Source organism: Oncorhynchus gorbuscha, linkage group LG05 (assembly GCF_021184085.1).
Source record: "Oncorhynchus gorbuscha isolate QuinsamMale2020 ecotype Even-year linkage group LG05, OgorEven_v1.0, whole genome shotgun sequence".
Lineage (NCBI taxonomy): Eukaryota > Metazoa > Chordata > Actinopteri > Salmoniformes > Salmonidae > Oncorhynchus > Oncorhynchus gorbuscha.
In genome coordinates, this window is record NC_060177.1 from 92,004,267 (window position 1) to 92,027,735 (window position 23,469).

Here is a 23,469-nt window from a genome sequence, read left to right on the forward strand (position 1 = left end):
GCTCCATACCTGGTAGGCTACCGCTCTATACCTGGTAGGCTACCGCTCTACCGCACCATACCTGGTAGTCTACCGCTCTACCGCACCATACCTGGTAGTCTACCGCTCCATACCTGGTAGGCTACCGCTCTATACCTGGTAGTCTACCGCTCTACCGCACCATACCTGGTAGTCTACCGCTCTACCGCACCATACCTGGTAGTCTACCGCTCCATACCTGGTAGTCTACCGCTCTACCGCACCATACCTGGTAGTCTACCGCTCCATACATGGTAGGCTACCGCTCTATACCTGGTAGGCTACCGCACCATACCTGGTAGTCTACCGCTCTACCGCACCATACCTGGTAGTCTACCGCTCCATACCTGGTAGGCTACCGCTCTACCGCACCATACCTGGTAGTCTACCGCACCATACCTGGTAGTCTACCGCTCTACCGCACCATACCTGGTAGTCTACCGCTCTACCGCACCATACCTGGTAGTCTACCGCTCCATACATGGTAGGCTACCGCTCTATACCTGGTAGGCTACCGCACCATACCTGGTAGTCTACCGCTCTACCGCACCATACCTGGTAGTCTACCGCTCCATACCTGGTAGGCTACCGCTCTACCGCACCATACCTGGTAGTCTACCGCTCCATACCTGGTAGGCTACCGCTCTACCGCACCATACCTGGTAGTCTACCGCACCATACCTGGTAGGCTACCGCACCATACCTGGTAGGCTACCGCTCTACCGCACCATACCTGGTAGTCTACCGCTCTACCGCACCATACCTGGTAGTCTACCGCTCTACCGCACCATACCTGGTAGTCTACCGCTCTACCGCACCATACCTGGTAGTCTACCACACCATACCTGGTAGGCTACAGCACCATACCTGGTAGGCTACAGCACCATACCTGGTAGGCTACAGCACCATACCTGGTAGGCTACCGCTCTACCAGTTGAGATAAACTTAATGAGTTGATTTTACTCCTGGATTAGAGTTAGTGCGGGTAGTGTTTTAAAGTCACACTATAACCTACTCTGGGCTGAGAGTTTTTTAGGATTAAAGCAGGATTCTTAGGACCTTTTCTGAGACGTTTCTGTGTGGATACGGGCCCTGGTCTGTCTGGGCACGACATTTCTGTGTGGATACGGGCCCGGGTCTGTCTGGGCGAGACATTTCCTTGTGGATACGGGCCCGGGTCTGTCTGGGCGAGACGTTTCTGTGTGGATACGGGCTCGGGTCTGTCTGGGCACGAGGTTTCTTTGTGGATACGGGCCCTGGTCTGTCTGGGTACAAGGTTTCTGTGTGGATACGGGCCCTGGTCTGTCTGGGCGCGACGTTTCTTTGTGGATACGGGCCCTGGTCTGTCTGGGCGCGATGTTTCTGTGTGGATACGGGCCCTGGTCTGTCTGGGCACAAGGTTTCTGTGTGGATACGGGCCCGGGTCTGTCTGGGCGCGACATTTCCTTGTGGATACGGGCCCTGGTCTGTCTGGGCGCGACGTTTCTTTGTGGATACGGGCCCTGGTCTGTCTGGGCGCAACGTTTCTTTGTGGATACGGGCCCTGGTCTGTCTGGGCGCGACGTTTCTTTGTGGATACGGGCCCTGGTCTGTCTGGGTGCAATGTTTCTGTGTGGATACGGGCCCTGGTCTGTCTGGGCGCAACGTTTCTGTGTGGATACAGGCCCTGGTCTGTCTGGGCGCAACGTTTCTGTGTGGATACGGGCCCTGGTCTGTCTGGGCACAAGGGTTCTGTGTGGATACTGGCCCTGGTCTGTCTGGGCGTGACATTTCTTTGTGACCAGAGACACTGATGCTTTGTCAAGGCTCTACGCTAACCTTTTTTACAAGGAGCATGTGACCTAAGTTGGAAAATGTAGGTGCACAATGACAAATATTTGGCGTAATAAAGCTAGAATCTGGTGCACTGGGGCTCCTAAATAAAAATGTCAGGTCGCACAGCAAAATATTTTGTGAGCAAAAGGGTCGCACTGTAGAGCCCTGTGTGAATGTGTGTGTGTGTGTGGTGTGTGTTTCTTACCAGATCATTCCTTCAAACAGGTTCTGAATGACTAGGTGAGACTGTGTAACCACGATCAGGAGGGTTACATGGGTCCACGCAAACTGGAGGGGCAAACCACCACACACACACACACACACACACACACACACACACACACACACACACACACACACACACACACACACACACACACACACGTTAGTGGTGGGGAATATGGATTGAGCACAGAGAGAAGTATAGTCAGTTCACTACTGACATCTACCACATCAATGACACAATGCTAGGCGGATGAAGATGCCTTTTACAAAGCAGGCTAGCAATGTGTGTGTGTGTGTGTGAGACGTACAGTCAATAACACATAGCTGATCCTTTACGTTAAAAAGACACAGGTGATGGATGGAGACATTAAAATACAACATATTTGTGGAGGTGTGTGTGTGTGTGTGTGTGTGTGTGTGTGTGTGTGTGTGTGTGTGTGTGTGTGTGTGTGTGTGTGTGTGTGTGTGTGTGTGTGTGTGTGTGTGTGTGTGTGTGTGTGTGTGTGTGTGTGAGGGGAGAAAAACAAGCTATGCTGTAATCTAGAATGTTCTCTTGGGCCAGACCTAGAAGAGTACAGCTGGTTCTACTGGCTGTAATCTAGAATGTTCTCTTGGGCCAGACCTAGAAGGGTACAGCTGGTTCTACTGGCTGCGTTTCAAACAACATTCCTACTCCCTATGTAGTCAACTAGTTTTTAATAAACCATAACAAAAAACAAAACAAAGTGCACTACATTGGGAATAGTGTGCCATTTGTGTCGTAGCCTGGGAGTAGGCTAGCCTGGTTACCATTCTGTTTGTGCCATCATGCCACTCCATACCATATATACAAGGAAGTGGAATGTTAGCACAAACCGCTCTGGTGCCCAGGCTATGCAGTACGGTGGATGGTATGCAGTGTGGTGGATGGTATGCAGTGTGCAGTACGGTGGATGGTATGCAGTGTGGTGGATGGTATGCAGTGTGGTGGATGGTATGCAGTGTGGTGGATGGTATGCAGTATGGTGGATGGTATGCAGTGTGCAGTACAGTGGATGGTATGCAGTATGGTGGATGGTATGCAGTGTGCAGTACGGTGGATGGTATTCAGTGTGGTGGATGGTATGCAGTGTGCAGTACAGTGGATGGTATTCAGTGTGGTGGATGGTATGCAGTGTGCAGTACAGTGGATGGTATTCAGTGTGGTGGATGGTATGCAGTGTGGTGGATGGTATGCAGTGTGCAGTATGGTGGATGATATGCAGTGTGGTGGATGGTATGCAGTGTGGTGGATGGTATGCAGTGTGCAGTACGGTGGATAGTATTCAGTGTGGTGGATGGTATGCAGTGTGCAGTACGGTGGATGGTATTCAGTGTGGTGGATGGTATGCAGTGTGCAGTACAGTGGATGGTATTCAGTGTGGTGGATGGTATGCAGTGTGCAGTACGGTGGATGGTATGCAGTGTGGTGGATGGTATGCAGTGTGGTGGATGGTATGCAGTATGGTGGATGGTATGCAGTGTGGTGGATGGTATGCAGTGTGGTGGATGGTATGCAGTGTGGTGGATGGTATGCAGTGTGGTGGATGGTATGCAGTGTGGTGGATGGTATGCAGTGTGGTGGATGGTATGCAGTGTGGTGGATGGTATGCAGTGTGGTGGATGGTATGCAGTGTGGTATACAGTGTGGTGGATGGTATGCAGTGTGGTATACAGTGTGGTATACAGTGTGGTGGATGGTATGCAGTATGGTGGATGGTATGCAGTGTGGTGGATGGTATGCAGTATGGTGGATGGTATGCAGTGTGGTGGATGGTATGCAGTGTGGTGGATGGTATGCAGTGTGGTATACAGTATGGTGGATGGTATTCAGTGTGGTGGATGGTATGCAGTATGGTGGATGGTATGCAGTGTGTTGGATGGTATGCAGTGTGGTATACAGTGTGGTGGATGGTATGCAGTGTGTTGGATGGTATGCAGTGTGGTATACAGTGTGGTGGATGGTATGCAGTATGGTGGATGGTATGCAGTGTGGTGGATGGTATTCAGTGTGGTGGATGGTATGCAGTATGGTGGATGGTATGCAGTGTGAAGTACAGTGGATGGTATTCAGTATGGTGGATGGTATGTGTTGGATGTATGGTGGTTGGATGGTATGCAGTGTGTTGGATGGTATGCAGTGTGTTGGATGGTATGCAGTGTGGTATACAGTATGTATGCAGTGTGGTATACAGTATGGTATGCAGTGTGGTATACAGTATAGTGGATGGTATGCAGTGTGGTGGATGGTATGCAGTGTGGTATACAGTATGGTATGCAGTGTGGTATACAGTATAGTGGATGGTATGCAGTGTGGTATACAGTATAGTGGATGGTATGCAGTGTGCAGTATGGTGGTGGTTAGTCAGTGGTATCCAGGGTTACTTGGCTCATACACACCATATAAAACTGCAGACGGTAATGTTTCTTCACTAGACTCAGAACAAACATGCAGAAACCTGTGAAAAATCAAATAACATGCGATCAGTTTCTCTGTACAAGGTGGGGCGGGGCATCATCATCATCATCACATCCATATGGTGCCGAGCCGTATGACCATTGTCACACTGAGTTGTCAAGACAGAACCCGACGTGAATCCAGGATAATAGAACTATATAATTTGTGCTGAAGGCATCGATTAAAATGTTCATTAATACAAGTAACGAGTGGAGGACAGAGGAGCCTCTTAAAGAATAAGTTACAGGTCTGTGAGAGCCAGAAATCTTGCTTGTTTGTAGGTGACCAAATACTTATTTTCCACCATAATTTGCAAATAAATTCATTAAAAAAATCTTACAATGTGATTTCTGGATTTTTTTTCTCATTTTGTCTGTCATAGTTGAGGTGTACCTATGATGAAAATTACAGGCGTCTCTCATCTTTTTAAGTAGGAGAACTTGCACAATTGGTGGCTGACTAAATACTTTTTTGCCCCACTGTGTGTGTGTGTGTGTGTGTGTGTGTGTGTGTGTGTGTGTGTGTGTGTGTGTGTGTGTGTGTGTGTGTGTGTGTGTGTGTGTGTGTGTGTGTGTGTGTGTGTGTGTGTGTGTGTGTGTATATATATATATAACACTTATGTCTATACATATCTGTTGTACTGTGGCTATATAGATAACATGTTGCATTAGCTGAATACTCGATTCTGATTGGTGTAGAGGGTTTTGTCGATTTTCTGATACACCAGAAACATGATAAAATGGCTACGAAGACGCCGTTACGAAGACGCCGTTATTCTCTATGTTAAATGTTAGAGGGTTTCCTATATGGAAAATATATACACACATGACTGTTAGTCACTTTTGATGGAAAAGGTCCTGCTAAATGGCATAGACGTACAGTGTGTTAAGTATTCAGGCCCCTTTGATCTTTTCCACATTTTGTTACGTTACGGCCTTATACTAAAATGGATTAAATCAAATGTTTCTCAACAATCTACACACAGTCTCCCATAATGACATCACAATCCCCCATAATGACATCACAATCCCCCATTATGACATCACAATCCCCCATAATGACAGAGTGAAAACAGGTTTAGATTTTTTTTGCAAATTTAGGTTGAAGGAATTGTCCGTAGCGCACCGAGACAGGATTGTATCGAGGCACAGATCTGGGGAAGGGTACCAAAAAATGTCTGCAGCATTGAAGGTCCCTAAGAACACAGTGGCCTCCATCATTCTTAAATGGAAGAAGTTTGGAACCACCAAGACTCTTCCTGAAGCTGGCCGCCTGGCCAAACTGAGCAACCAGGGGAGGAGAAGGGCATTGGTGAGGGGGGTGACCAAGAACCAGATGGTCAATCTGACAGAGCTCCAAGGTTCCTCTGTGGAGATGGTTGTCCTTTTGTAAGGTTCTCCCATCTCTGCAGCACTCCACCAATCAGGCCTTTATGGTAGAGTGGTCAGACGGAAGCCACTCCTCAGTAAAAGTCACAAGCCACTTGGAGTTTGCCAAAAGGCACCTAAAAGGACTCAGACCATAAGGAAAAATATTTTCTGCTTTGATGAAATCAAGATTGAACTCTTTGGCCTGAATGCAAAGCGTCACATCCGGAGGAGACCTGACACCATCCCTACGGTGAAGCATGGTGGTGGTGGCAGCATCATGATGTGGGTATGTTTTTCAGCGGCAGAGACTTGGAGACTAGTCTGTATCGAGGGAAAGATGAACAGAGCAAAGTACAGAGAGATCCTTGATGAAAACCTGCTCCAGAGTGCTCAGCACCTCAGAATGGGGAAAAGGTTCACCTTCCAACAGGACAACGACCCTAAGCACACAGCCAAGACAACGCGGGAGTTTTCTTGGCTGTGACCTGATTGTCCTTGAGTTGCCCAGCCAGAGCCCGGACTTGAACCCGATCGAACATCTCTGGAGAGACCTGAAAAAAGCTGTGCAGCAATGCTCCCCATCCAACCTGACAGAGTTTGAGAGGATCTGCAGAGAAGAACAGGAGAAACTCCCCAAATACAGGTGTACCAAGCTTGTAGCGTCATACCCAACAAGACTTGAGGCTGTAATCACTGCCAAAGGTGCTTCAACACAGTACTGAGTAAAGGGTCTGAATACTTATGGAAATGTGATATTATTTGTATACTTTTGCAAATATATATTTTAAAAAAAACGTTTTTGCTTTGTCATTATGGGGTATTGTGATGTCATTATGACGTAGAATGTATGCACACATGACTGTAAGTCGCTTTGGATAAAAGCGTCTGCTAAATGGCATATATTATTATTATTATTATTATGTCATTATGGGGTATTGTGATGTCATTATGGGGTATTGTGATGTCATTATGGGGTATTGTGTGTAGATTGATGGGGGGGGGGACGACAATTGAACCCATTTTAGAATAAGACTAACGTAACAAAATGTGGAAAAATACAAAAGGGGTCTGAATACTTTCTTAATGCGCCGTCTTCTTCTATATTAAACACAGCACATGCTGTATCGATGGCTGTGTTTCTGCTGTGTTCCACCGAGGGGTCTGAATACTTTCCTAATGCGCCGTCTTCTTCTTCTTCTATAGTAAACACAGCACATGCTGTATCGATCTTCCACCGAGGCTCACCTGCCAGGTAGAGAGTGAAGGAGATGAAGCGGTGGTATCGGACCAGGAACTGGAGTGAATCCTCTCTCTGAACCAACGCACCAAAGTACTCCGCCAACGTCTCACCGTAGAAGAAATAATTCACACAAATCAGGAAGTACCTGGAAGACAAACAAACAAAGATGGATACTGTGAATATGTAGCTCTCTCTTTAAATGTGTGTGTGTGTTTTGCATCACATAGGCTCTATTTATTCAGTATCAATCAGTTCAACACAAATCAAAAAGTAACCTAAAGTTCCTGGAAAAACAGAGGAAGGATATTGTAATCCCTCCATTGGTTTAATGTGTGTTTTTTTACCTCACATATTTGTTGGGTATCAAGGTTAGAGTTTGGTTGTGTGAGTGATAAGGGTTGGTTGAGAGGGTTTCATTGCAGTGGCCTTTGTTCAGGGTTGGCTTGACTGGTGTGTGAGTGTGTGTTGTGTGTCAAGGTTATTATGGTCAACTGAAACTAAAATTGGAAACTATTTTCTAAACTGAAATAAAATAAGAAAAATATTTTTAAAACAAAGTGCACGAAAGCTGCTCTGCTGTACAGAAATGTAAAACTCAAAAGGGGAGAGGGCCACTCCATATTCACACTATTACCTGCAGAGTAACACTAGGCAGCATTTTAGACAGAGGCAGAGCAGAGAGAGGGACGTGAGCGAGAGAGAGAGACCGTAGGGAAAGAGAGAGAGGGTAGGGAACCGGAAAAGAGAGAGAGGGTAGGGAACCGGAAAAGAGAGAGAGGGTAGGGAACCGGAAAAGAGAGAGAGGGTAGGGAACCACAAAGAGAGAGAGGGTAGGGAACCGGAAAAGAGAGAGAGGGTAGGGAACCGGAAAAGAGAGAGAGGGTAGCGAACCGGAAAAGAGAGAGAGGGTAGCGAACCGGAAAAGAGAGAGAGGGTAGCGAACCAGAAAGAGAGAGGGTAGCGAACCGGAAAAGAGAGAGAGGGTAGGGAACCGGAAAAGAGAGAGAGGGTAGGGAACCGGAAAAGAGAGAGAGGGTAGGGAACCACAAAGAGAGAGAGGGTAGGGAACCGGAAAAGAGAGAGAGGGTAGGGAACCGGAAAAGAGAGAGAGGGTAGCGAACCGGAAAAGAGAGAGAGGGTAGGGAACCGGAAAAGAGAGAGAGGGTAGGGAACCAGAAAGAGAGAGGGTAGGGAACCGGAAAAGAGAGAGAGGGTAGGGAACCGGAAAAGAGAGAGAGGGTAGGGAACCGGAAAAGAGAGAGAGGGTAGGGAACCGGAAAAGAGAGAGAGGGTAGGGAACCGGAAAAGAGAGAGAGGGTAGGGAACCGGAAAAGGGTAGAACCGGAGAGGGTAGGGAACCGGAAAAGAGAGAGAGGGTAGGGAACCGGAAAAGAGAGAGAGGGTAGGGAACCGGAAAAGAGAGAGAGGGTAGGGAACCGGAAAAGAGAGAGAGGGTAGGGAACCGGAAAAGAGAGAGAGGGTAGGGAACCGGAAAAGAGAGAGAGGGAACCGGAAAAGAGAGAGAGGGTAGGGAACCGAAAAGCGAGAGAGGGTAGGGAACCGGAAAAGCGAAGAGGGGAGAAAGGAGAGGGTAGGGGACCGGAAAAGAGAGAGGGGTAGGGGACCGGAAAAGAGAGAGAGGGTAGGGGACCGGAAAAGAGAGAGAGGGTAGGGGACCGGAAAAGAGAGAGAGGGTAGGGAACCGGAAAAGAGAGAGAGGGTAGGGAACCGGAAAAGAGAGAGAGGGTAGGGAACCGGAAAGAGAGAGAGGGTAGGGAACCGAGAGGGTAGGGAACCGGAAAAGCGAGAGAGGGTAGGGAACCGGAAAAGCCGAGAAAAGAGGAGTAGGGGACCGGAAAAGAGAGAGAGGGTAGGGGACCGGAAAAGAGAGAGAGGGTAGGGGACCGGAAAAGAGAGAGAGGGTAGGGGACCGGAAAAGAGAGAGAGGGTAGGGGACCGGAAAAGAGAGAGAGGGTAGGGGACCGGAAAAGAGAGAGAGGGTAGGGGACCGGAAAAGAGAGAGAGGGTAGGGGACCGGAAAAGAGAGAGAGGGTAGGGAACCGGAAAAGAGAGAGAGGGTAGCGAACCGGAAAAGAGAGAGGGTAGGGAACCGGAAAAGAGAGAGGGTAGGGAACCGCAAAGAGAGAGAGGGTAGGGAACCGGAAAAGAGAGGGGTAGGGAACCGGAAAAGAGAGAGAGGGTAGGGAACCGGAAAAGAGAGAGAGGGTAGGGAACCGGAAAAGAGAGAGAGGGTAGGGAACCGGAAAAGAGAGAGAGGGTAGGGAACCGGAAAAGAGAGAGGGTAGGGAACCGGAAAAGAGAGAGAGGGTAGGGAACCGGAAAAGAGAGAGAGGGTAGGGAACCGGAAAAGAGAGAGAGGGTAGGGAACCGGAAAAGAGAGAGAGGGTAGGGAACCGGAAAAGAGAGAGAGGGTAGGGAACCGGAAAAGAGAGAGAGGGTAGGGAACCGGAAAAGAGAGAGAGGGTAGGGAACCGGAAAAGAGAGAGAGGGTAGTGAACCGGAAAAGAGAGAGAGGGTAGTGAACCGGAAAAGAGAGAGAGGGTAGTGAACCGGAAAAGAGAGAGAGGGTAGTGAACCAGAAAGAGAGAGGGTAGTGAACCAGAAAGAGAGAGGGTAGTGAACCAGAAAGAGAGAGGGTAGTGAACCAGAAAGAGAGAGGGTAGTGAACCAGAAAGAGAGAGAGAGAGAGGGTAGTGAACCAGAAAGAGAGAGAGAGAGAGGGTAGTGAACCAGAAAGAGAGAGAGAGAGAGGGTAGTGAACCAGAAAGAGAGAGAGAGAGAGGGTAGTGAACCAGAAAGAGAGAGGGTAGTGAACCAGAAAGAGAGAGGGTAGTGAACCAGAAAGAGAGAGGGTAGTGAACCAGAAAGAGAGAGGGTAGTGAACCAGAAAGAGAGAGTAGTGAACCAGAAAGAACCAGAAAGAGAGAGAGAGAGAGGGTAGTGAACCAGAAAGAGAGAGAGAGAGAGGGTAGTGAACCAGAAAGAGAGAGAGAGAGAGGGTAGGGAACCAGAAAGAGAGAGAGAGAGGGTAGTGAACCAGAAAGAAGAGAGAGAGAGGGTAGGGAACCAGAAAGAGAGAGAGAGAGGGTAGGGAACCAGAAAGAGAGAGAGAGAGGTAGGGAACCAGAAAGAGAGAGAGAGAGGGTAGGGAACCAGAAAGAGAGAGAGAGAGGGTAGGGAACCAGAAAGAGAGAGAGAGAGGGGGTAGGGAACCAGAAAGAGAGAGAGAGAGGGGGAACCAGAAAGAGAAAGGGAACCAGAAAGAGAGAGAGAGAGGGTAGGGAACCAGAAAGAGAGAGAGAGGGTAGTGAACCAGAAAGAGAGAGAGAGAGGGTAGTGAACCAGAAAGAGAGAGAGAGAGGGTAGTGAACCAGAAAGAGAGAGAGAGAGGGTAGGGAACCAGAAAGAGAGAGAGAGAGGGTAGGGAACCAGAAAGAGAGAGAGAGAGGGTAGGGAACCAGAAAGAGAGAGAGAGAGGGTAGGGAACCAGAAAGAGAGAGAGAGGGTAGGGAACCAGAAAGAGAGAGAGAGAGGGTAGGGAACCAGAAAGAGAGAGAGAGGGTAGGGAACCAGAACGAAAGAGAGAGAGAGGGTAGGGAACCAGAACGAAAGAGAGAGAGAGGGTAGGGAACCAGAACGAAAGAGAGAGAGAGGGTAGGGAACCAGAAAGAGAGAGAGAGGGTAGGGAACCAGAAAGAGAGAGAGAGGGTAGGGAACCAGAAAGAGAGAGAGAGGGTAGGGAACCAGAAAGAGAGAGAGAGGGTAGGGAACCAGAAAGAGAGAGAGAGGGTAGGGAACCAGAAAGAGAGAGAGAGGGTAGGGAACCAGAAAGAGAGAGAGAGAGGGTAGGGAACCAGAAAGAGAGAGAGAGAGGGTAGGGAACCAGAAAGAAAGAGAGAGAGGGTAGGGAACCAGAAAGAAAGAGAGAGAGAGGGTAGGGCACCAGAAGGAGAGAGAGAGAGAGAGAGAGAGAGAGAGAGGGTAGGGAACCAGAAAGAGAGAAAGAGGGTAGGGAACCAGAAAGAGAGAGGGTAGGGAACCAGAAAGAGAGAGAGGGTAGGGAACCGGAAAGAGAGAGAGGGTAGGGAACCGGAAAAGAGAGAGAGGGTAGGGAACCGGAAAAGAGAGAGAGGGTAGGGAACCGGAAAAGAGAGAGAGGGTAGGGAACCGGAAAAGAGAGAGAGGGTAGGGAACCGGAAAAGAGAGAGAGGGTAGTGAACCGGAAAAGAGAGAGAGGGTAGTGAACCGGAAAAGAGAGAGAGGGTAGTGAACCAGAAAGAGAGAGAGAGGGTAGGGAACCAGAAAGAGAGAGAGAGGGAGGGTAGGGAACCAGAAAGAGAGAGAGAGAGGGTAGGGAACCAGAAAGAGAGAGAGAGAGAGGGTAGGGAACCAGAAAGAGAGAGAGAGAGGGTAGGGAACCAGAAAGAGAGAGAGAGAGAGGGTAGGGAACCAGAACGAAAGAGAGAGAGAGGGTAGGGAACCAGAAAGAGAGAGAGAGGGTAGGGAACCAGAGAGAGAGAGGGTAGGGAACCAGAAAGAGAGAGAGAGGGTAGGAACCAGAAAGAGAGAGAGAGAGGGTAGGGAACCAGAGAGAGAGAGAGAGGGTAGGGAACCAGAGAGAGAGGGTAGGGAACCAGAAAGAGAGAGAGAGGGTAGGGAACCAGAAAGAGAGAGAGAGAGGGTAGGGAACCAGAAAGAGAGAGAGAGAGGGTAGGGAACCAGAAAGAAAGAGAGAGAGAGGGTAGGGAACCAGAAAGAAAGAGAGAGAGAGGGTAGGGAACCAGAAAGAGAGAGAGAGAGAGGGTAGGGAACCAGAAAGAGAGAGAGAGGGTAGGGAACCAGAGAGAGAGAGGGTAGGGAACCAGAAAGAGAGAGAGAGGGTAGGGAACCAGAAAGAGAGAGAGAGGGTAGGGAACCAGAAAGAGAGAGAGAGAGGGTAGGGACCCAGAAAGAGAGAGAGAGAGAGGGTAGGGACCCAGAAAGAGAGAGAGAGAGAGAGAGAGAGAGAGAGAGAAGGTAGGGCACCAGAAGGAGAGAGAGAGAGAGGGTAGGGAAACAGAAAGAGAGAGAGGGTAGGGACCGTAGGGAACCAGAAAGAGAGAGATGGGTGAAATAGAGGGGGGAAAAAAAGAGACCTACTAAATGTAACCTTCAGACATTTTAACCTCCTTTAAAGGCTGTGTGTTACAGGAGAGATCGAGATACACTGAACAACAATAATATAATAATAATAATATATGCCATTTAGCAGACGCTTTTATCCAAAGCGACTTACAGTCATGTGTGCATACATTCTACGTATGGGTGGTCCCGGGGATCGAACCCACTACCCTGGCGTTACAAGCGCCATGCTCTACCAACTGAGCTACAGAAGGACCACAATATAAAGGCAACATGTAAAGTGCTGGTCTCATGTTTCACGAGCTGAAATAAGCAACAAAACAGCTAATTTCTCTCATCCCTGTTCGTGAGTATATGTCCTTTGCCAAGACTATCCATCCACCTGACAGGTGTGGCACATCAAGAAGCTGATTAAACAGCATGATCATTCCACAGGTGCACCTTGTCTCTGGAGACAATAAAAGGTCACTCTAAAATGTATAGTTTTGTCACACAACACAATGCCACTGATGTCTTGAGGGAGCGTGCGATTGGCATGCTGACTGCAGGAATGTCCACCAGAGCTGTTGCCAGAGAACTGAATGTTGGTCACTGGTACGCTGTAGTCGTGTGCTCTTCACGGATGAATCCCGGTTTCAACTGTCCATGGCAGACAGCGTGTATGGCGTCGTGTAGGCGAGCGGTTTGCTGATGTCAACGGTGTGAACAGAGTGCCCCATGGTGGTGGTGGGGTTATGGTATGGGCAGGTATAAGCTACGAACAACGAACACAATTGCATTTAAATCAATGGAAATTTGAATGCACAGAGATACCGTGATGAGATCCTGAGGCCCATTGCTGTGCCATTCATCCGCCGTCATCACCTCATGTTTCAGCATGATAATGTACAGCCCCATGTCGCAAGGATCTGTACACACTTCCCGGAAGCTGAAAATATCCCAGTTCTTCCATGGCCTGCATACTCACCAAACATGTCACCCATTGAGCATGTTTGGGATGCTCTGGATCGACGTGTACGCCTGCATGTTCCAGTTCCCACCAATATCCAGCAACTTCGCACAGCTATTGAAGAGGAGTGGGACAACATTCCACAGGCCACAATCAACAGCCTGATCAACTCTGTGTGAAGGAGATGTGTCGCGCTGCATGAGGCAAATGGTGGTCACACCAGATACGGACTGGTTCTCAGATCCACGCCCCTACTTTGTCTAAGGTCTCTGTGACCAACAGATGCATATCTGTATTCTCAGTCATGTGAAATCCATAGATTAGGGCCTAATGAATTTGTTTCAATTGGACTCATTTCCTTAAATGAAATGTAACTCAGTAAAAAAATCTTTGAAATAGTTGCATGTTGCGTTTATATTTTTGTTCAGTTTAGATACAATGTCCTCACCAGCTGAGTGTCCTGAACCAGGGCAGCTCGTAGGAATGGTAGACTCTGTAGCCGATATCTATGATCTCCTGAAAACACTTGATCTGGATGGTCATCACCTACAAAGGAGAGAGGATCACATGGTTACCACCTACCCACCCAGGGGGAGTTACCACTGGTTACCACCTACCCACCCAGGAAGAGTTACCCCTGGTTACCACCTACCCACCCAGGAAGAGTTACCCCTGGTTACCACCTACCCACCCAGGGGGAGTTACCACCTACCCACCCAGGGGGAGTTACCACTGGTTACCACTTACCCACCCAGGAGAAGTTACCCCTGGTTACCACCTACCCACCCAGGGGGAGTTACCCCTGGTTACCACCTACCCACCCAGGGGGAGTTACCCCTGGTTACCACCTACCCACCCAGGGGGAGTTACCCCTGGTTACCACCTACCCACCCAGGGGGAGTTACCCCTGGTTACCACCTACCCACCCAGGGGGAGTTACCCCTGGTTACCACCTACCCACCCAGGAAGAGTTACCCCTGGTTACCACCTACCCACCCAGGGGGAGTTACCACCTACCCACCCAGGGGGAGTTACCACCTACCCACCCAGGGGGAGTTACCACCTACCCACCCAGGGGGAGTTACCACCTACCCACCCAGGGGGAGTTACCACCTACCCACCCAGGGGGAGTTACCACCTACCCACCCAGGGGGAGTTACCACCTACCCACCCAGGGGGAGTTACCACCTACCCACCCAGGGGGAGTTACCACTGGTTACCACTTACCCACCCAGGAGAAGTTATCCCTGGTTACCACCTTCCCACCCAGGGGGAGTTACCCCTGGTTACCACCTACCCACCCAGGGGGAGTTACCCCTGGTTACCACCTACCCACCCAGGGAGAGTTACCCCTGGTTACCACCTACCCACCCAGGAAGAGTTACCCCTGGTTACCACCTACCCACCCAGGAAGAGTTACCCCTGGTTACCACCTACCCACCCAGGAAGAGGTTACCACCTACCCACCCAGGAAGAGTTACCCCTGGTTACCACCTACCCACCCAGGGGGAGTTACCACTGGTTACCACTTACCCACCCAGGAGAAGTTACCCCTGGTTACCACCTACCCACCCAGGGGGAGTTACCACCTACCCACCCAGGGAGAGTTACCACCTACCCACCCAGGGAGAGTTACCACCTACCCACCCAGGGAGAGTTACCACCTACCCACCCAGGGAGAGTTACCACCTACCCACCCAGGGAGAGTTACCACCTACCCACCCAGGGAGAGTTACCACCTACCCACCCAGGGAGAGTTACCACCTACCCACCCAGGAAGAGTTACCCCTGGTTACCACCTACCCACCCAGGAAGAGTTACCCCTGGTTACCACCTACCCACCCAGGGGAGTTACCACCTACCCACCCAGGGGAGTTACCACCTTACCTACCCACCCAGGAGAAGTTACCCCTGGTTACCACCTTACCCCTACCCAGGGGTTACCACCTACCACCTACCCAGGGAGTTACCACCTACCCACCCAGGGGAGTTACCACCTACCTACCCAGGGAGAGTTAGCACCTACCCACCCAGGGGAGTTACCACCTTACCACCAGGAGTTACCACCTACCCACCCAGGGAGAGTTACCACCTACCCACCCAGGGGAGTTACCACCTACCCACCCAGGGTGTTACCACCTACCCAGGGGAGTTACCACCTAGGGGAGTTACCACCCAGGGGGAGTTACCACCTACCTACCCAGGGGACCACCTGGTTACCACCTACCCACCCAGGGGAGTTACCACCTACCTACCCAGGGGGAGTTACCACCTACCCCCAGGGGACCCAGGGGAGTTGAACCTCCTATCACCTACCCAGGGGAGTTACCCCTGGTTTACCACCTACCCACCCAGGGGGAGTTACCACTAATACCCACAGGGAGTTACCCTGGTTACCTACCCACCCAGGGGAGTTACCACCTACCCACCCAGGATATGAGTTACCCCTGGTTTACCACCTACCCACCCAGGGGAGTTACCCCTGGTTACCACCTACCCACCCAGGGGAGTTACCCCTGGTTTACCACCTACCCCCACCCAGGAAGAGTTACCCCTGGTTACCACTAATACCCACCCAGGAGATGTTACCACCTACCCACCCAGGGGAGTTACCACCACCTACCCACCCAGGGGAGTTACCACCACCTAACCCAGGAGAGGTTACCACCTCCCACCCAGGGAGAGTTACCACCTACCCACCCAGGGAGAGTTACCACCCACCTACCCACCCAGGGAGAGTTACCACCTACCCACCCAGGGAGTTAGTTACCACCTACCTACCCAGGGGAGTTACCACCTCCACATACCCAGGGGAGTTACCACCACCACCTACCTACAGGGGAGTTACCACCTACCTACCCAGGGGGAGTTACCACCTACCTACCCAGGGGGAGTTACCACCTACCTACCCAGGGGGAGTTACCACTGGTTACCACCTACCCACCCAGGGGGAGTTACCACCTACCTACCCAGGGGGAGTTACCACCTACCCACCCAGGGGGAGTTACCACTGGTTACCACCACTGGTCATAAAAAAAAGCCTCGTACCACTAATATGAACATGGTGTTATGAAGCCTTGTACCACTAATATGAGCATGGTGTTATAAAGGCTTGTACCACTAATATGAGCATGGTGTTATGAAGCCTCGTACCACTAATATGAGCATGGTGTTATGAAGCCTCGTATCACTAATATGAGCATGGTGTTATGAAGCCTTGTACCACTAATATGAGCATGGTGTTATAAAGCCTTGTACCACTAATATGAGCATGGTGTTATGAAGCCTCGTACCACTAATATGAGCATGGTGTTATGAAGCCTCGTACCACTAATATGAGCATGGTGTTATGAAGCCTCATACCACTAATATGAGCATGGTGGGTCCCAGGTAGATGACCATAAAGAATCCTGAAATCATGGCCAGAGACAGAACCCCTCGGATCCACCAGTTCTTCCATCTGGAAACACAACACAGACAGATCCACATCAACACAGACAGATCCACATCAACACACACAGATTTACATTTACATTACATTTAAGTCATTTAGCAGACGCTCTTATCCACATCAACACAGACAGATACACACAGATCCACATCAACAGACAGATACACATCAACAGACAGATACACATCACAACACACAGATACACATCAACACAGACAGATCCACATCAACACAGACAGATCCACATCAACACAGACAGATCCACATCAACACAGACAGATCCACATCAACACAGACAGATACACATCAATACAGACAGATACACATCAATACACACAGATACACATCAATACACACAGATCCACATCAATACAGACAGATCCACATCAACACAGACAGATACACACAGATCCACATCAACACAGACAGATACACACAGATCCACATCAACACAGACACACATCAACACAGACAGATACACATCAACATCACACAGATACACATCAACATCACACAGATACACATCAACACACACAGATCCACATCAACACAGACAGATCCACATCAACACAGACAGATCCACATCAACACAGACAGATCCACATCAACACAGACAGATCCACATCAACACAGACAGATCCACATCAACACAGACAGATCCACATCAACACACACAGATACACATCAACACACACAGATACACATCAACACACACAGATACACATCAACACACACAGATCCACATCAACACACACAGATCCACATCAACACAGACAGATCCACATCAACACAGACAGATCCACATCAACACACATCAACACACACAGATACACGTCAACACACACAGATACACGTCAACACAGACAGATACACGTCAACACAGACAGATACACGTCAACACAGACAGATACACATCAACACAGACAGATACACATCAACACAGACAGATACACATCAACACAGACAGATACACATCACATCACACAGATCCACATCAACACAGACAGATCCACATCAACACAGACAGATCCACATCAACACAGACAGATACACACAGATCCACATCAACACAGACAGATACACACAGATCCACATCAACACACACAGATCCACATCAATACATACAGATCCACATCAACACAGACAGATACACACAGATCCACATCAACACACACAGATCCACATCAATACATACAGATCCACATCAACACAGACAGATACACACAGATACACATCAACACAGACAGATACACATCAACACAGACAGATCCACATCAACACACACAGATCCACATCAACACACACAGATCCACATCAACACACACAGATCCACATCAACACACACAGATCCACATCAACACACACAGATCCACATCAACACACACAGATCCACATCAACACACACAGATCCACATCAACACACACAGATACACATCAACACACACAGATACACATCAATACACACAGATACATCAATACGTTTTTGTCTTTTGAGCTTCTAGTCATGAAATCTATGCAGCCTTTTTATAGCTACTGTTTACAGGCCTTCTGGGACATATACAGCGTTCCTCACTGAGCTCCTATTGGACCTTGTAGTCACGGCAGATAATATTCAAATATTCGGTGACTTCAATATTCACATGGAAAAGTCCACAGACCCACTCCAAAAGACCTTTCGGCGCCACCATCGACTCAGTGGGTTTTGTCCAACAATGTCCCTAGAATTTCTAAGTAAACAGCTGGAGGCAGGGCTCTCTCCTATAGAGCTCCATTTTTATGGAATGGTCTGCCTACCCATGTGATAGACGCAGACTCTGTCTCGACCTTTAAGTCTTTTGTTTGTTTGTTTGTTTAAGCACACTATGTTTGTCTATTGTTGTGACTTAAATGGAGATCTGGTTGAGCTGGTTGAGGGAATGCCAAGAGTGTGCAAAGCTATCATCATGGCAAAGGGTGGCTATTTGAAGAATCGCAAATATAAATTATATTTTGATTTGTTGAACATTTTTTTGGTTACTACATGATTCCATATGTGTTATTTCATAGTTTTGATGTCTTCACTATTATTCTACAATGTAGGAAATAATAAAAAATAAAAATAAAATAAAAACTTGAATGAGTAGGTGTTCTAAAACGTTGTATATGTCCATTGAGTTGTTTCAACTGGTACCGACCGGGGGACCTTTAGACGAGTTGCGAGGCCTGTGGGCATCCTAGAGCAAAACAACCTATATGTAGGTGTTCATGAGAGAGAGTCACCTTTCCACAGAGGGCTATTATATTGGTGTGTAGCCCAAACTGTTCGGACGCTCCAGCCAGAAGTTGGTAGATCGGCTTCAGACGAATCCCAAGACGCTTGTGGGAGTCGTAGACCAAGACGGGGAACACCATCGTGTTTGCGAGAGTCTCAGCTTTCCATAGAGGGGTCATAGAGGGGTCATAGAGGGGTCATAGAGCGGTCCTAGAGGGGTCATAGAGGGGTCCTAGAGGGGTCCTAGAGGGGTTTGTAGGCCAACAGTTCAGACTCTACAGATGATTTTGTGAGAAGACAGATTTTCTGGATATCACATGGTCTGACAAACACCACTTTAGCTCGGCCAACTTTCTCCAGATGCAGAATATCGACAGAGTGGAGGATTGAGACTCATCCAATGCAGAACCCCCCCCCCCCCCCATTTCTTGCTCGGGATTGTTTTATTATGCTAATTAGATTCCCGGAGGGGGGGGCGTGGTCATCGACCTTAGGGGGTTTTAAACGGACATTCCCGCCTCAACTTCCTGTTGAGAGACTGAAGTGTGTGTGTGTATTTATGTGTGTTACCTGGGGTTGAGGCCCTCCACAGCCTTGTTGAGGAACTGTGGAGTGTTGTCTACTGTGGAGGGAGGAACTTCTGGAGTGCCTGCGTTAGACTCTCGGTCTCCATCTCCCTCAGCCAGACCCAATCTGTCCTCTCCAGCTGCCTCCTAACACACACACACACACACACACACACACACACACACACACACACACACACACACACACACACACACACACACACACACACACACACACACACACACACACACACACACACACACACAGCGTTAGACTAGAATACTAGTGTGTCAGCACAAATAAAACCAAACAATGATACTATACTGAACCAAAATATAAAGACGCAACATGTAAAAAGATCCCATTTCCATAGGCACAATTTTTTTTTTTTTTCCAATTTTGCACACATTTTTTTTTACATCTCTGTTAATGAGCATTTCTCTTTTGTCAAGTTATGCCACACCTGTCAGATGGATGATCAAGAAGCATTATCATTACACAGGTGCGCCTTGTGCTGGGGACAAAAGCCCACTAAAATGTCCGGTTTTGTCCCACAACACAATGCCACAGATGTCTCAAGTTGAGGGAGCGTGCAAGTGGCACGCTGACTGCAGGAATGTCCACCAGAGCTGTTGCCAGATAATTGAATGTTCATTTCTCTACCAAAGCCGCCTCCAACGTTGTTTTAGAGAATTTGGCAGTACGTTCAACTGGCCTCACAACCACATGTAACCACGCCAGCCCAGGACCTCCACATCTGGCTTCTTCACCTGCTGGATCGTCTGATACCAGTCGCCCAGACAGCTGATGAAACGGATAAGTATATTTTGTCTGTAATAAAGCCCTCATTCTGATTGGCTGGGCCTGGCTCCCCAGTGGGTTGGCCTATGCCCTACCAGGCCCACCCATGGTTGCACCCCTGCTCAGTCTTGTGAAATCCATAGATTAGGGCCTAATTTTTTTTATTTCAATTGATTGTTTTCCTTATATGAACTCTTATCTTCTCTGGGATATGTGGGACGGTAGCGTCCCACCTCAACAGCAGCCAGTGAAATTGCATGGCGCCAAATTCAAAAACAACAAAAATCCCATAATTAAAATTCCTCAAACATAAGTATTTTACACCATTTTAAAGATAAACTTGTTGTTAATCCAGCCACAGTGTCCGATTTCAAAAAGGCGTTACTGCGAAAACAGACCGAACGATTATGTTAGGTCACCGCCTCGTCACAGAAAAACACAGCCATTTTTTCCAGCCAAAGAGAGGAGTCACAAAAAGCAGAAAGAGATCAAATTAAATCACTAACCTTTGATGATCTTCATCAGATGATACTCATAGGACTTCATGTTACACAATACATGTATGTTTTGTTCGATAAAGTTCATATTTATATGCAAAAATCTCAGTTTACATCAGTTCGTTATTTTCAGTAGTTCCAAAACATCCGGTGATTTTGCAGAGAGCCACATCAATTTACAGAAATACTCATAATAAACATTGCTAAAAGATACAAGTGTTATGCATGGGATTTTAGATCCACTTCTCCTTAATGCAACCACTGTGTCAGATTTCAAAGAAACTTTACGGAAAAAGCACACCATGCAATAATCTACAGCGCTCAGAGACCAAAACAAGCCATACAGATACCCGCCATGTTGTGGAGTCAACAGAAGTCAGAAAAAGCATTATAAATATTCACTTACCTTTGATGATCTTCATCAGAATGCACTCCCAGGAATCCCAGTTCCACAATAAATATTTATTTTGTTCGATAATGTCCATCATTTATGTCCAAATACCTCATTTTTGTTTGCGCGTTTAGTACACAATCCAACTCACGGAGGCGCGGGCAAGTCCAGGCGAAAGTTCAGACGAAAGTTCAGACGAAAAGTCATAATCATAAGTCTTCAATAATGTTTCAACCGGAGAATTCCTTTGTCTTTAGAAATGCAATGGAACGCAGGTCGCTCTCACTTGAGAGCCCTGACTCATTCAGCTCTCATTCCCACCTCCTTCACAGTAGAAGCGTCAAACAAGGTTCTAAAAACTGTTGACATGTAGTGGAAGCCTTAGGAAGTGCAATAGGACCCCATAGACACTGTATATTCGATAGGCAATATCTTGAAAAACTACTAACCTCAGATTTCTCACTTACTGGTTGGATTTTTTTCTCTGGTTTTCGCCTGCCATTTGAGTTCTGTTATACTCACAGACATCATTCAAACAGTTGTAGAAACTTCAGAGTGTTTTCTATCAAAATCTACTAATTATATGCATATTCAGCTTTTATGGCTCAGTAGCAGACAGTTTACTCTGAGCACCTTTTTATCCAAGCTTCTCAATTACTGCCCCCCCAGTCCCAAAGAAGTTAACTTCCTGTTGAACGCGGAACGAGGGAGAGCTCGGTTTGTTGTTTTGAAAATGTATTGGAAAGTTCTTAGCAGCTAGCTAGCTTCTTACTTTGGATCCCGATAAACAGTCTGCATCAGTTGCTGGGACTGCTATTCTCTGTCCAGTGATCCTGCCGACCAAGGCCGGGTCGGAGGAGCTATTTGGTGTAGCAGCTAGTCTAGCTGCCTATCAAGCTAGCGGGGTTTGAGGGCTTGAACGTAGCCCGTGACACTGTTAGCCTTTGTGCCTGGGACCGCAGATTGTCCCGGGTTTGTGGCCGTCTAGATCCCTGTTGTTAATGCATTCAACAAAGCATGTGTCCATGTATGCTGATGATTCAACCAGCTACGCATCAGCAACCACAGCTAATGAAGTCACTGAAATCCTTAAAGTGTTGCAGTCTGTTTTGGAATGGGTGGCCAGTAATAAACTGGTCCAGAACATCTCTAAAACAAGGAACATTGTATTTGGTACAAATCATTCCTTAAGTTCTAGAACTCAGCTGAATTTGGTAATGAATGGTGTGACTGTTGAACAAGTTGAGGAGACTAAATTACTGTCATGGTCAAAACATATAGATTATAGATTCAATGGTTGTAAAGATGGGGAGAGTTCTCTCTGTAATAAAGAGATTTTGACACCGCACTCCCCGAAAGCAAGTCCTGCCGGCTGTAGGTTTGTCTTATCTTGATTATTGTCCAGTCGTGTGGTCCAGTGCTGCAAGGAAAGACCTAGTTAAGCTGCAGCTGGTCCAGAACAGAGCAGAACGTCTTGCTCTTCATTGTAATCACAGGGCTGATATAAATACTATGCATGCCTGTTTTGTGTGGACCCCAGGAAGAGTAGCTGCTGTTTTTGCAACAGCTAATGGGGATCCTAATAAAATACCAAAGAGCTCTAGAAAGAGGCCTGAGATCCTGAGCTGGAATTCCCCTCCCACAGTTGATTTTTTCAAACCAAGCTGCTTACCTATTGCAGATTCAGTCTTCCCAGCCCGGTGCAGGTCTACAATTTTATTTCTGGTGTCCTTTGACAGCTCTTTGGTCTTGGCCATATTGGAGTTTGGAGTGTGACTGTTTGAGGTTGTGGACAGGTGTCTTTTATACTGATAACAAGTTCAAACAGGTGCCATTAATACAGGTAACGAGTGGAGGACAGAGGAGCCTCTTAAAGAAGAAGTTACAGGTCTGTGAGAGACAAAAATATTGCTTGTTTGTAGGTGACCAAATACTTATTTCCCACCATAATTTGCAAATTTAAAAATAAAAAAATCCTTCAATGGGATTTTCTGGATTTTTTCCCCCTCATTTTGTCTGTTATAGTTGAAGTGTACCTATGAGGAAAGTTACAGGCCTCTCATTTTTTTAAGTGGAAGAACTTGCACAATTGGTGGCTGACTAAATACTTTTTTGCCCCACTGTGCATGAAGACAGGGTAAAGTGACTAGGCATCAGGATAGATAATAATGAGGTATTTGAAGGAAATTCTGTGAACTTCCAATAAAATTCCCTGGTTTTCCAGAAATTCTGGTTGGAGGATTCTGGATTTTATAAATAAAATGTTTTGTGGTTGC

At 47.9% G+C, this 23,469-nt stretch overlaps 1 protein-coding gene across 1 annotated transcript in view; it reads right to left on the reverse strand.

Moving 5' to 3' along the window:
- The window catches only part of LOC124034965 (phosphatidate cytidylyltransferase 1-like), a 33,073-nt gene extending 11,576 nt beyond the window's left edge, over positions 1 to 21,497 (reverse strand). The window contains exons 1-7 of the mRNA XM_046348356.1: positions 21,480 to 21,497; positions 19,508 to 19,650; positions 16,599 to 16,695; positions 13,684 to 13,781; positions 7,150 to 7,289; positions 4,477 to 4,535; positions 2,039 to 2,121 (exon numbers count right to left, since the gene is read on the reverse strand). Of these exons, the coding sequence (XP_046204312.1) occupies positions 2,039 to 2,121; positions 4,477 to 4,535; positions 7,150 to 7,289; positions 13,684 to 13,781; positions 16,599 to 16,695; positions 19,508 to 19,650; positions 21,480 to 21,497 (638 nt within the window). The remainder of the gene's footprint in view (positions 1 to 2,038; positions 2,122 to 4,476; positions 4,536 to 7,149; positions 7,290 to 13,683; positions 13,782 to 16,598; positions 16,696 to 19,507; positions 19,651 to 21,479) is intronic.
- Between the last annotated feature and the right edge of the window lie 1,972 nt (positions 21,498 to 23,469).